This window comes from Pleurodeles waltl, chromosome 12 (assembly GCF_031143425.1).
Source record: "Pleurodeles waltl isolate 20211129_DDA chromosome 12, aPleWal1.hap1.20221129, whole genome shotgun sequence".
NCBI lineage: Eukaryota > Metazoa > Chordata > Amphibia > Caudata > Salamandridae > Pleurodeles > Pleurodeles waltl.
The window spans coordinates 239,124,860-239,138,179 of NC_090451.1; the positions used below are offsets into that span (position 1 = coordinate 239,124,860).

The 13,320-nt window shown below is 48.8% G+C and overlaps 1 protein-coding gene across 1 annotated transcript in view; it reads left to right on the plus strand.

The window, feature by feature from the left end:
• AP1G1 (adaptor related protein complex 1 subunit gamma 1) overlaps positions 1 to 13,320 on the plus strand; it is a 707,422-nt gene that overhangs the window by 424,602 nt on the left and 269,500 nt on the right. The window contains exon 14 of the mRNA XM_069217071.1: positions 8,566 to 8,688. Within this exon, the coding sequence (XP_069073172.1) occupies positions 8,566 to 8,688 (123 nt within the window). The remainder of the gene's footprint in view (positions 1 to 8,565; positions 8,689 to 13,320) is intronic.

Sequence of the window (13,320 nt, forward strand, 5' to 3'; positions counted from 1 at the left end):
CAAGGTCATTGCGAGAACAACCACTTACCATAAAGTGGGTATGCATGACTTCCTGGTATTGACTATCAAAAGCACAGTGCACAGTCCAGTTCCTCCCAATGTTTACAGGGATACTCACAACCACCACAGATGCCTTTGAAGAGAGCCTTAAAGCTAGAGTAGTCACCCCACAGATGCCTAGGAGTACATACCCTCTCCCATCGACCATCCATAAATATGTGGACAGTTTACACCTCATTTGCTTGTGGTGCATACTGCCCACAAGTGCACCAATTCCCAGGCCACAGGAGGCACCCCTTCTCCAGATAAGGAGAGCAAAAAGATAGATCTGGCATGTAGGAAAGTAGCACCTTTCTGACAGTTACCCCCACTTTTTGCCTGCTGTCAGAATGTTTAAACTGTAGTACACAGAGACCTTGTTAATCAGAACCTGTGTCCGTGTTCTCTCTCTCCTGAATTTAGTTGATATGTAACTCTCACACATCCCAATTGGCATATAGTGCTCCCATGTAAGTCCCTAGTATATGGTACTTAGGTATCTAGGGCATTGGTGTAGGAGGCTGCCTCAGTTGATGGTGTACACCCATGGTGTGGCACCTTATACGGAGTCCAGGTGACCCTTACTGATAGCGTTTGGGTGTCCAGATAGCAAAGGCTCTCTAGGGGTAGCTGTGGTGAGCAGATAAAGCTTATCTAGGAGGAGTGTAAAGCACGCTGTACCTCAATAGTCAGTAACTGTTCACAAGAAATGACCACACCAGGTGTTAGAAAAATAAAGTATTCTTTAGTAGAACACTAAGGCTATACTAGCATTGGTAAATCTCTACTTGGAGATATCAACACACAAAATACAACATGCTGACAAAGCATAAAAATACAAGGGGGGGGGGCATATGGAGGGGCCAAGACATATACTAAGAAAGTGGTATAAGAATGGAAGTGCCCAACCAAGGTGAGTGTGCCAGTATCCCAGGGGCTGGGGAAGTAGGAAATTACCAGAGGTAAGTACTAGGAATCCCTCAGTTGCCCAGGTGCAGAGTTATCGAGCTGGGTGTCCCATAGGCTAACACAGGACCGTCGCAGTTTGATTTTTATGGATTTAGGACCCTTCCCAGTGCACCTGAGGAAGCCAGTTGGCATATGGAAGGTTGGAGAGTGCCCCCGCCCGTGGATACCCAGAAGACCAGAGTACCTACATCAGGTTGCCCAGGTGCTTAGTGGTGCAGTGGCATCAAACTCTCCTTGAAGTCAATGGAAGCCTCGCTTGTCCAGCTGCTGTCGCAACCTGTGGATCAGGTCGGTGGAACCAGAAGGTGGATTCTGGATGTGAAGAACCTGAAAAAGGAGATTGTGTCCAGGCCACTTGGAGATGTCCAGGCGATGCAGGTAGGCAAGGTGAAGGTGAAGATCCTGCAGGATGACGAAGGAAGAATTCCAGCTGTGGAGTCCATGGGGACGCAGAAGATCCTTGGCGTTGCCCACAAGCTGTCCAATGCTGGTCGCCGGATTGCAGGAAGGTCAGTGGCCAGCAGGACAACCAAAAAGCCTTGGCAAATGCTAATAGCTGATGCAAGGAAGATTTCACATTTTGGAGGATCAGCAAGATCCTAGTGGCTCAACGCTTTGAATAGAGTCAGGGGAGGGTTTCTGTGGAATCAAAGCCAGCCGAGGAGCCTCTACGAATGACCCACTGGGAGCAGGCACAGGAAGACACAGGGAGGCCTCAACAGTGCAACAAAAAAAGGAGTCCCACGTTGCAGGAGCTACAGAGGAGAAGCTGATTTTGGAGTTGTTAAGTGCTGGAGGCTGTGGGCTTCTTGGAACTCAAAGATCTTCTTGGAGGAAGAGCCAACATGCCTTCGCAAATGCAACAGTCACTGTGCACAGGAGTTCAGTTCCAGTGGCTGCAGCACGGGTCCACCGTCTCTTAAGATGGTCAGAAGACAAGTTTGACCCAGAGAAGACCACAGAGCCACCACCTGTGAGCAGAGCCTTTACATTGTCCATGGGACAGCAGGATCCACCAGCCGGTTGTTGTTGTCTTGAGATTCCTGCGGATGCAGGGGAGTGCCCAGGGCTCAATTTTCTGGGATTTGTAAGTGCAGGGAAACCATCTTAAGGTATGTAGTGGACACTGGTCAACACAGGAGGTCCAACTACATAATGGCTTCACCAAACCTAGGCATGTTTGGCATCCAACTTGTTGAAATATTGCAACTACACCGATTCCAGGGCTAGTTGCATGATACCAAGTACTCTGGGGGTTCCCAAGGGGATCACCCATGTCTGTCTGTCTACACCCTTGCATGGTCTGCATGTCAGCCCGTGCTGCTGCTGACCCCAGACACTGCCCACCTGCTGCTGAGCTTAACTTGGGCAGGGGAAGGCATTACACCTCTCCTCACCTCTCCTTTTAGAACTAGGTGTCTCTGGGCTGGGGTGAGGATGCCTTGGAGCACCTCCAGACTGCTTTGAAGGGCATATTTAGTGCCTGTGTTGCATAAACCAGTTTACTCCAGTGCGGGATCCCCTCCCTTCTGCTCTGGCATGAAACCACAGAAAGGACAGGGGAGTGACCACCCCCCCTGTTCAGCTCCTCCCCTAGGGAGGTGCCCAGAGCTCTGCCAGGTGGCCACTTGATTATGCCATCTTGGAAATATGATGAACAAAGGCCTCTGAGGGCGTCCAACACCGTCCCCCCTCACCCCCCACCAAAATCCCCTTTAGGAGGGTCACTCCAGTAAGTGTCCAACTCCCTTCCTGGGGTACTTAAGTGTTCCAGTGAGGGTGGGCCCTTCTGCAACCTGGACACTGGAACCACTGTTGGACTTTTGCCGGGGCCCAAGACAAGACTGCACCTAGTAGGAGGGCTCCTACTGAAACTTTGTCCCTGTGCATTGCAAGGACTCTACAACCTATGTGGCTGTGGATCCTCAAGAGTCACAAGGACTCTGCCTGCACTTAGGAAAGCAGGAAGGAATCTCCCTTGGAGTTAAGGAGTCACTCCCCTGCATTCACAGGCACCTCAGCCACGACCGGTTAGAGGATTTTGGGGTCCCACGGATTCTCCTGGGCTCTATGTAGGAAGCTGGCCCTCTAAATAGTGTACTAAAATGAGGAACACTATGCAGAGAGTCCAGTTATCCTCAAAGGGTTGCAAAGGCAGAAATAGATAGGTCTAGTGATCTTTATGTTGTAGTGTGAGCGAGCAGTTAGGCTTATCAAGGAGCTGTGTTAAACATGTGTTGTACTCGGAGGCAACAAATGACACACATTCAAAGAATAAATCCAAGACCACTTCAGAAAAATAACAGTAGTTTTTATATATGTTTTGAGCCAAAGAACTTTGTTATAAGGTAAGCCGTGCAGGAAAATGGCACCCTGTTGCAGGTACCCCCACTTTATGCCTGATATTGATGCTGACTTGAGTGAGAAGTGTGCTGGGACCCTGCTAACCAGGCCCCAGCACCAGTGTTCTTTTACTAAAAATTTACCATTGTTTCCACAATTGGCACACCCTTGGCACACAGATAAGTCCTTTGTAAAAGTTACCAGTGGTACCAAGGGCCCTGTGAACAGGAAATGTCCTTAAGGGCTGCAGCATGTGTTGTGGCACCGTAAGGGACCCCTCACCTAACACATGAACACTGCCATTGCAGATTGTGTGTGTTGGTGGGGAGAAAAAGGCAAAGTCGAAATGGCATCCTCCTGAGGATGCCATGCACACAAAATACTGCCTGTGGCATAGGTAAGTCACCCCTCTAGCAGGCCTTAAAGCCCTATGGCAGGGTGCACTATACCACAGGTGAGGGCATAACTGCATGAGCAATATGCCCCTACAGTGTCTAAGTCAATTCTTAGACATTGTAAGTGCACGGTAGCCATACTGAGTATATGGTCTGAGAGTTTCTTATTACGAACATCACAGCACCATAATGGCTACACTGAATACTTGGAAGTTTGGTATCAAACTTCTCAGCACAATAAACCTACACTGATGCCAGTGTGGGATTTATTGAAAAATGCACACAGAGGGCATCTTAGAGATGCCCCCTGTATGTTAGCCCAACTACTAGTGCAAGGCTGGTCGGTCTGTGCCAGCCTGCCAGTCCAGACGAGCTTCTGATCAAATGGGGTGAGTGCCTTTGTGCACTCTGTGCTCAAACAAAGCCTGTCCTGGGTGGAGGTGCCTCACACCTCCCCCTGCAGGAACTGTAACACCTAGCAGTGAGCCTCAAAGGCTCAGGCTTCAGGTTACAATGCCCCAGGGCACTCCAGCCAGTGGAGATGCCTGCCCCCCCCCGGACACAGCCCCCACTTTTGGTGGCAAGTCCAGAGGAGATAATGAGAAAGACCAGGAGGAGTCAGTCTCCAGTCAGGACAGCTGCTATGGTGTCCTGAGCTGAGGTCACCCCTGCCTTAGGAAATCCGCCATCTTGTTTTGGAGCCCCCCAGACCTAAACACACCCCTAAATTAAGTATTTAGGGACGACCCTGAACCCAGGAAATCAGATTCCTGCAACCTGAAGAAAAGACTGCTGACCTGAAAGCCCTGCAAAGACGACGGAGACAACAACTGACTTGGCCCCAGCCCTACCGGCCTGTCTCCAGACTCCAAGAACCTACACAGCGACGCATCCAGTGGGACCAGCAACCTCTGAGGACTCAGAGGACTGACCAGCACCTAAAGGACCAAGAACCTCACGAGGACAGTGGCTCTGTCCAAAAACAGCAACCAAGAAACCAACTTTAAAGAGACTCTCGCCTCGCTCAGGAAGCATGAGTCTTCACACTGCACCCGACGCCCCCAGCTCAAGTTCAGGAGAACCAACACTGCAGAGAGGACAACCAGGTGACTCCAATGACGTGGACACCCTGTGTTGACCTCCCTCCACCCCTACAGGTACACCTGCAGAGAGGATCCAGAGGCTCCCCCTGACCACGACTGCCTGGTAACAAAGGAACCAGACGCTTGGACCAAGCACTGCACCTGCAGCTCCCAAGACCGAGAGGAACCACCTACCAGTGCAGGAGTGACCAGCAGGCGGCCCTCATCCTAGCCCAGTTGGTGGCTGGCCTGAGAAGCCCCCTTGTGCCCTGCCTGCATCGCCAGAGTGACCCCTGGGTAGCTCCATTGTGTTCAACGACAAACCCAACACCTACTGCAGCTTAGTGTGTGTTTTGTGTGCCTGTTTGTCTCTTCCCCCCTCCCTCTCCCCCCCCCCGCTCTACAATACCCCCCTGGTCTGCTCCTCGAGGACGCAGGTACTTACCTGCTAGCAGACTGGAACCGGAGCAACCCTGTTCTCCATAGGCGACTGTGTTATTTGAGCCTTCCTTTGACCTCCGCACCTGACCAGCCATGTGTTGCTCATGCTGTGGGTTTGGGATTGCCTTGAACCCCCAACGGTGGGCTGCCTATACCCAGGAGATTGAATTGTAAGTGCTTAGAATTGTAAGTAGTTAGAAACTAACTATTACTTACCTCCCCAAGGTACTGTCGATTTTTGCAGTGTGTCCACTTTTAAAATCGCTATTTGCCATTTTTATCAAAACTGTGTATACTACTTTTCTAATTCGAAGTTCCATACTTACCTGTGTGAAGTACCTTACAATTTATGTACTTACCTAAATTCTGAATCTTGTGTTTCTAACATAAATCAAGAAAATAATATTTTTCTATATAAAAACCTATTGGCCTGGAGTTAAGTCTTTGAGTGTGTGTTCTCATTTATTGCCTGTGTGTGTGTACAACAAATACTTAACACTACCCTCTGATAAGCCTACTGCTCGACCACACTACCACAAAATAGAGCATTAGAATCATCTCTTTTTGCCACTATCTTACCTCTAAGGGGAACCCTTGGACTCTGTGCATGCTATTTCTTACTTTGAAATAGTACATACAGAGCCAACTTCCTACACTGCTCGACCACACAACTACAAATAGAGCATAAGTATTATCTATTATTGCCTCTTTCAAGCAAGCCTCTTGGGGAACCCCTGGACTATGTGCACTCTATATCTCATTTTGATATAGTGTATACAGAGCCAGCTTTCTACAAGTGGGACATTTATCCGACATGGTCCAGATTTCGGGGGGGGAGGGTGACTGCAGAAGATCTGCAGTGGTGGCTAACAAGCCATGATTGGATCAGGGTCAGATCCCTCTCCCAACCAGATCTCACAGTAGTGACAGATGCGTCACTTCTGTGATGTGGCATCCATCTAGGAGAGGTGAAGGTCAGATGACTGACGGAATCCAGACTTTACATCAAATTGCTGGAGCTCCAAGCGATCCGACTGGCATTGAAAGCCTTTTTACCCCTCCATCAAGAGAAGGCTTATTCAGGAGTTCATGGACAACATCACTGATTTGTGTTACTGCAACAAACAGGGCAGGGTGGTGTGGTGGACCTTTTGTCAAGAGGCTGCATCTCGGGACATGGACAGTATACCCTCAGCGGCACGGGGCGGCCAGGTGCAGAGTGAAAACAGGCATTGGGTTTTGTATTGAAAGCAATGGGGAAACCCGGGGGTCTCTTCAACAATGCAGGCAGAGGGTCACCTGGGGGGTCGCTCCTGCACTGGAGTTCAGTTCCTTCAGGTCCTGGGGGCTGCGGGTGCAGTGTTGGTTCCAGGCATCGGGTTCCTTGTTACAGGCAGTCGCGGTCAGTGGGAGCCTCTGGATTTTCTCTGCAGGTGTTGCTGTGGGGGCTCAGCGAGGTCAATTCTGGCTACTCACGGGCTCGCAGATGCCTGGGAGTCCTCCCTGTAGTGTTAGTTTTCCACAAGTAGAGCCGGGGGCGTCGGGTGCAGAGTGGAAAGACTCACACTTCCGGCGGGAAACGTGAAGTCTTTAAAGTTGATTCTTTGTTGCAGAAAGTTGCAGTTTGTTGAACAGGGCCGCTGTTCTCTGGAGCTTCTTGGTCCTTTAGGAACAGGGCAGTCAGAGGTCGCTGGTCCCTGTTGGGTGCGTCGCTGTTGCAGTTTTCGTCGAAGTAGGGAGACAGGCCGGTGGGGCTGGGGCCAAATCAGTTGTCGTCTCCGTCTTCACTGCAGGGCTTCAGGTCAGCAGTCCTTCTTCTTTAGGTTGCAGGAATCTATCTTCCTCAGTTCTGGGGGCCCCTAAATACTGAATTTAGGGGGGTGTTTAGGTCTGGGAGGGCATTAGCCCATGGCTACTGTCCTTGAGGGTGGTTACACCCTCTTTGTGCCTCCTCCCTGTGGGGAGGGGGGCACATCCCTAATCCAATTGGGGGAATCCTCCATCCCCAAGATGGAGGATTTCTAACAGTAAGAGTCACCTCAGCTCAGGATGCCTTAGGGGCTGTCCTGACTAGGGGGTGACTCCTCCTTGTTTTCCTCATTATCTCCTCCAGCCCTGCCGCCAAAAGTGGGGGCAGTGGCCGGAGGGGCGGGCATCTCCACTAGCTGGGATGCCCTGTGGCGCTGTAACAAAGGGGGTGAGCCTGTGAGGCGCACCACCAGGTGTTACAGTTCCTGCAAGGGGAGGTGAGAAGCACGTCTACCCAGTACAGGCTTTGTTCCTGGCCACGGAGTGACAAAGGCACTCTCCCCATGTGGCCAGCAACATGTCTGATGTGTGGCAAGCTGGCAAAAACTAGTCAGCCCACACTGGAAGTCGGGAATGGTTTCGGGGGGCTTCTCTAAGATGCCCTCTGTGTGTATTTTACAATAAATTGCACACTGGCATCAGTGTGCATTTATTGTGCTGAGATGTTTGATACCAAACTTCCCAGTTTTCAGTGTAGCCATTATGGTGCTGTGGAGTTTGTATTTGACATACAAGACCATATACTTTTATGGCTACCCTGCACTTACAATGTCTAAGGTTTTGCTTACACTGTAGGGGCATAGTGCTCAGGCACCTATGCCCCCACCTGTGGTATAGTGCACCCTGCCTTAGGGCTGTATGGCCTGCTAGAGGGGTGATTTACCTATGCCACAGGCAGGGTGAGGTTGGCATGGCACTCTGAGGGGAGTGCCATGTCCACTTAGTCTTTTTTTCTCCCCACCAGCACACACAAGCTGTGAAGCAGTGTGCATGTGCTGAGTGAGGGGTCCCTAGGGTGGCATAAGACATGCTGCAGCCCTTAGAGACCTTCCCTGGCATCAGGGCTCTTGGTACCAGGAAGTACCAGTTACAAGGGATTTACCTGGGTGCCAGGGTTGTGACAATTGTGGAGAGAAAGGTACAGTTTAGGGAAAGAACACTGGTACTGAGGCCTGGTTAGCAGGGTCCCAGCACACTTTCAAGTCATAACTTAGCATCTGCAAAGGCAAAAAGTCAGGGGGTAACCATGCCAAGGAGGCATTTCCTTACAATATGCCTTAAGAATACAGAGTTTACTGTGGTGAGTAAAGTAGACTATGCCCTAAAATTATGTTTACTGTGTACTAGATTATGTACTATATCTGTGAGAGGGGGGGAATACTGCAAAGTTGCCTAATTTCAAGAGCAAGTAATGGGAGAGAGGTTATTTAAAAATCATTGGCATATTGATATTAGGAGTCTTATTTTGCATATTTTTCTCTTTTCAGGCAGGTAGTTATGTCCGAGATGATGCTGTGCCTAATTTGATTCAACTCATCACAAATAGTGTGGAGATGCATGCTTACACGGTACAGAAACTATACAAAGCCATTCTTGATGACATCTCTCAGGTAATTCTCCATGGTGTGGCCAAATATTCACTTACATTACAACATCAATTGTTTACTGAAATGTCTAGAGGATGCTAATTACTCCCAATCTTTATGACAGGGTACTCCTACTATGGAATATTTGTACTTACATCCTCAATAATAATGAAAACATGTTTCACATGTGTGACTGTAGGTTAGTGGAGGGTGGAACTTGCTGAGTTTCACTCTGGAATTCTTCAGAGTTACATATAATCTCAGCGAGATTCTGCAGAGTTGTTCCTGCAGGTGGATAAAAACTAATGTTTTTCTGCTTGCACTGCAATTTAGCACCAGTAGCGCAATCATGTTGGAAAACCGCACTAGTGGCACCATGCAATGCACAAGAGCGTGCAGCCATTTAAGTTGATTTTGCTGCAGCTTGAGTAGAAAATCGGCGTAAGCTGCAGCCCTCTAATTGTGACCATCTGCATTAGAATATTGTGCTAAGGGGCGCCAAATCTCGCTCGCGAGCTCGCATTTCTGGAGTCTGGAAACAAATTCTGCCACATGGCGATTGACCGAATTAGGCCAGATCTCCATGTTATAAGAGAAAAGTGGAGTTGCCAAATTCCGCCAATTCCGAGGGCAGAATGAAACATTCTGCCCACTCCTGCTGTAGATACACCTGCTCTGTATACTCCTGCCATCTAATGTTGGGTACAAACAAATGCAGCTAGTTTTTGTTCAAATAACTTTTCGCTCATGGGGGGGGAGGGGGGGGGGGTGCAAATTTATTTTAGGCCTTTTCTGACCCCCCCCACCCCGGGGGCAAGATCGGCCTATTGTTATTAGGCTGATCTGCCTCCAGGGGGGGCAGAAACCTCTAGGCGCCAGGGCAATTTTTTTTTTTTGTTTTTTTAGAGATGGGGAGCGACCCATTAGCCAAGGGTCGCTCCCGGGGGGTGGGGGGGGGGGGGCAAATTTATTTTAGGCCATTTCTGCCCCCCTGGGGCCGGCTGAGCTAGAGGCCAAAATCCACAGGTAGGCACTGTTTTCTATGAAAAAATGTGATGTGCCCACGTTGTGTTTTGGGCCATTTCCTGTCGCGGGCACTTAGCCTACCCACACAAGTGAGGTATCATTTTTTTCGGGAGACTTGGGGGAACGCTGGGTGGAAGGAAATTTGTGGCTCCTCTCAGACTCCAGAACTTTCTGTCACCGAAATGTGAGGATTTTTTTAGCCAAATTTTGAGGTTTGCAAAGGATTGTGGGTAACAGAACCTGGTCAGAGCCCCACAAGTCACCCCATCTTGGATTCCCCTAGGTCTCTAGTTTTCAAAAATGCACAGGTTTGGTAGGTTTCCCTAGGTGCTGGCTGAGCTAGAGGCCAAAATCTACAGGTAGGCACTTTGCAAAAAACACCTCTGTTTTCTTTCAAAAAATGTGATGGGTCCACGTTGCGTTTTGGGACATTTCCTGTCGCGGGCGCTAGGCCTACCCACACAAGTGAGGTATCATTTTTTTCGGGAGACTTGGGGGAACGCTGGGTGGAAGGAAATTCGTGGCTCCTCTCTGATTCCAGAACTTTCTGTCACCAAAATGTGAGAAAAATGTGTTTTTTTTGTTTGTTTTTTTTTAGCCAAATTTTGAGGTTTGCAAAGGATTCTGGGTAACAGAACCTGGTCAGAGCCCCACAAGTCACCCCATCTTGGATTCCCCTAGGTCTCTAGTTTTCAAAAATGCACAGGTTTGGTAGGTTCCCTAGGTGCCGGCTGAGCTAGAGGCCAAAATCTACAGGTAGGCACTTTGCAAAAAACACCTCTGTTTTCTTTAAAAATATTTTGATGTGTCCATGTTGCGTTTTGGAGCGTTTCCTGTCAGGGGCGCTAGGCCTACCCAGACAAGTGAGGTATCATTTTTATCGGGAGACTTGGGGAAACATAGATTAGCAAAACAAGTGTTATTGCCCCTTGTCTTTCTCTACATTTTTTCCTTCCAAATATAAGAGAGTGTGTAAAAAAGACATCTATTTGAGAAATGCCCTGTAATTCACATGCTAGTATGGTCACCCCGGAATCCAGAGATGTGCAAATAACCACTGCTCCTCAACACCTTATCTTGTGCCCTTTTTGGAAATACAAAGGTTTTCTTGATAGCTATTTTTCACTCTTTATATTTCAGCAAATGAATTGCTGTATACCCAGTATAGAATGAAAACGCACTTCAGGTTGCAGCTCATTTATTGGCTCTGGGTACCTAGGGTTCTTGATGAACCTACAAGCCCTATATATCACCGCAACCAGAAGAGTCCAGCAGACGTAACGGTATATTGATTTAAAAAATCTGACATTGCAGGAAAAAGTTAGAGTAAAAAGTAGAGAAAAATTGAAGATTTTTTCACCTCAATTTCAATATTTTGTTTTTTCAGTTGTTGTTTTCTGTAGGAAACCCTTGTAGGATCTACACAAATTACCCCTTGCTGAATTCAGAATGTTGTCTACTTTTCAGACATGTTGCCGTTTCTGGGATCCAGCATTGGTTTCATGCCAATTTCAGTCACTGACTGGAAGGAGGCTGAAAGCACAAAAAATCGTAAAAATGGGGTATGTCCCAGTAAAATGACAAAATTGTGTTGAAAAATTGGGTTTTCTGATTCAAGTCTGCCTGTTCCTGAAAGCTAGGAAGCTGGTGATTTTAGCACCGCAAACCCTTTGTTGATGCCATTTTCAGGGAAAAAACACAAGCCTTCTTCTGCAGCCCCTTTTCCCCATTTTTTTGAAAAAAACGAAAATTTCACTGTATTTTGGCTAATTTCTTGCCCTCCTTCTGGGGAACCCACAAAGTCTGGGTACCTCTAGAATCCCTAGGATGTTGGAAAAAAAGGACGCAAATTTGGCGTGTGTAGCTTATGTGAACAAAATGTTATGAGGGCCTAAGCGTGAACTGCCCCAAATAGCCAAAAAAAGGCTTGGCACCTGAGGGGGAAAAGGCCTGGCAGCGAAGGGGTTAAGGTGTTTGAATGCAAAAAAATACCACATCTGCCACCACTGTGAATACCTCTGGGCCCACCACAAGATGCAGCATGAGTACCAATCTGGTATTCCGGACTGCTTTGATCCTTAAGATGAGGGCATAAAGGAAGAAGATCACTCTTGTCTCAAGCTGCCGTGGGAATTCCAGAGGTCTTGCCCTCCCACAAATTGGTAGGGTGAGGCGGAAACCTCTTTAACTCAGAGCACAGGGCCCAGAGCAAAAATAATTTATCATGCCCCAATCCCTTAACATGCACTTGATGGTTGCTGTCCCCACACCACTCCAAGGATCGACCTCGTAAACACTGTCTTAATGAAGCAGAGCACCACTTCTAATGGAGTTGGGCTTTTGGCCCAAAGCCAGAAAAGGCACCATCCTTGTTGTCCGGCTAGAGAGATTGAGACCTTTCAAACAATGAAAGGCTCACTCTGCTCCAGGAAAGCCTCTAGTGGAGGGGCATCCCAGGAGTCCAACAAAAGGAAAACCCTCCAGTAGATGACCTGGTTCACATCAGGGGCCATGGCCCATCTGACCCCTTAGTGATCCACACTGTCAGAAGCAAATTGGACTCTCCTCCAGGCAAGGAGAGTAAAAAAAAAATGGATGCAGCTGGGAAATATAAGTTGGTCTACTCGCCAGGTATGATCGATACCACTGGGAGCAACTACAGGTGCTGTTAAAGCATCTCCCTGAAGACTGCTGCAAAAGGGTGCCGGAGCTGTACGTGGAGGGCAAGTTGATTTTGAACACAAAATTTTGTGTTCCTTGCAGTCAGCGGGCACAGCCTCCAGGGAAGTCAAGACCAGTGCCCTCCAGGGACGTCGCATCTTGCTCAGGGTTTCTGGCCTTAGGCCAGATGATCAGCTAGCATCTCTTTGACCTACAGGCAGATAGCATGGTTGCGAGGGTTTAAAAGGGCAGAGATTGTAAAAGCCATGGTCACTCTGCAGACCCAAGCATCCAGGGCTGCCTTTCGTAGCAGCAGACGAGAGAAGGTTCCAAGTCAGATCTTCCTACTGCAACAACGACCAGCTATGTGGATCTTCTCTCCTCCAAAGCTGCATGGATCCTGCATCGCAAGTGGTGGTCTGGAGTGATCCGCTTGGTTCTCTCTGCCAGCTGTCCATCTTCGAAGACGGTAAGCCCTTGCCTCTCCTTGCAGGACAGTACCCCTGTGCACTGCAACTCTTGCAGCTACCAAGGCTTGTTTGTTCCTTCTCCAAGGGATCTTCAGGCTCCGTGTAGCCCTGGCCTCCAGCACTCCCTCCTGCAAAGCACAGGCTCCTGCTTGCTGCTGCAATGACATGGGACTCCTCTTAGGTGTGCTGAATGGGCCTCACTGCGACTCTTGTGCTTGCTGCCAGTCGGTTGCTTGTGGGGGCTGCCTCCTCTTTTTGTGACTCTCCCAGCTGCTGAGGGTCACCTCGGATTCCCCTCCTTGGGTCGAGTCCCCTGGACCTTGCTGGTCCTTTTCAGCCTTGCAATTTTTTTTTATCTAACTCTTGCATTTGCCAAGGCTTTTTGGTGGTTTTCCAGCACCATTGACTGACTGCATTACAATCACCGACGTGGGAAATCACTTGTATCACTTCTGGAACTCCTCTTCTGCTCCTGCGCTGCACTGCTGACCTTTTTCGT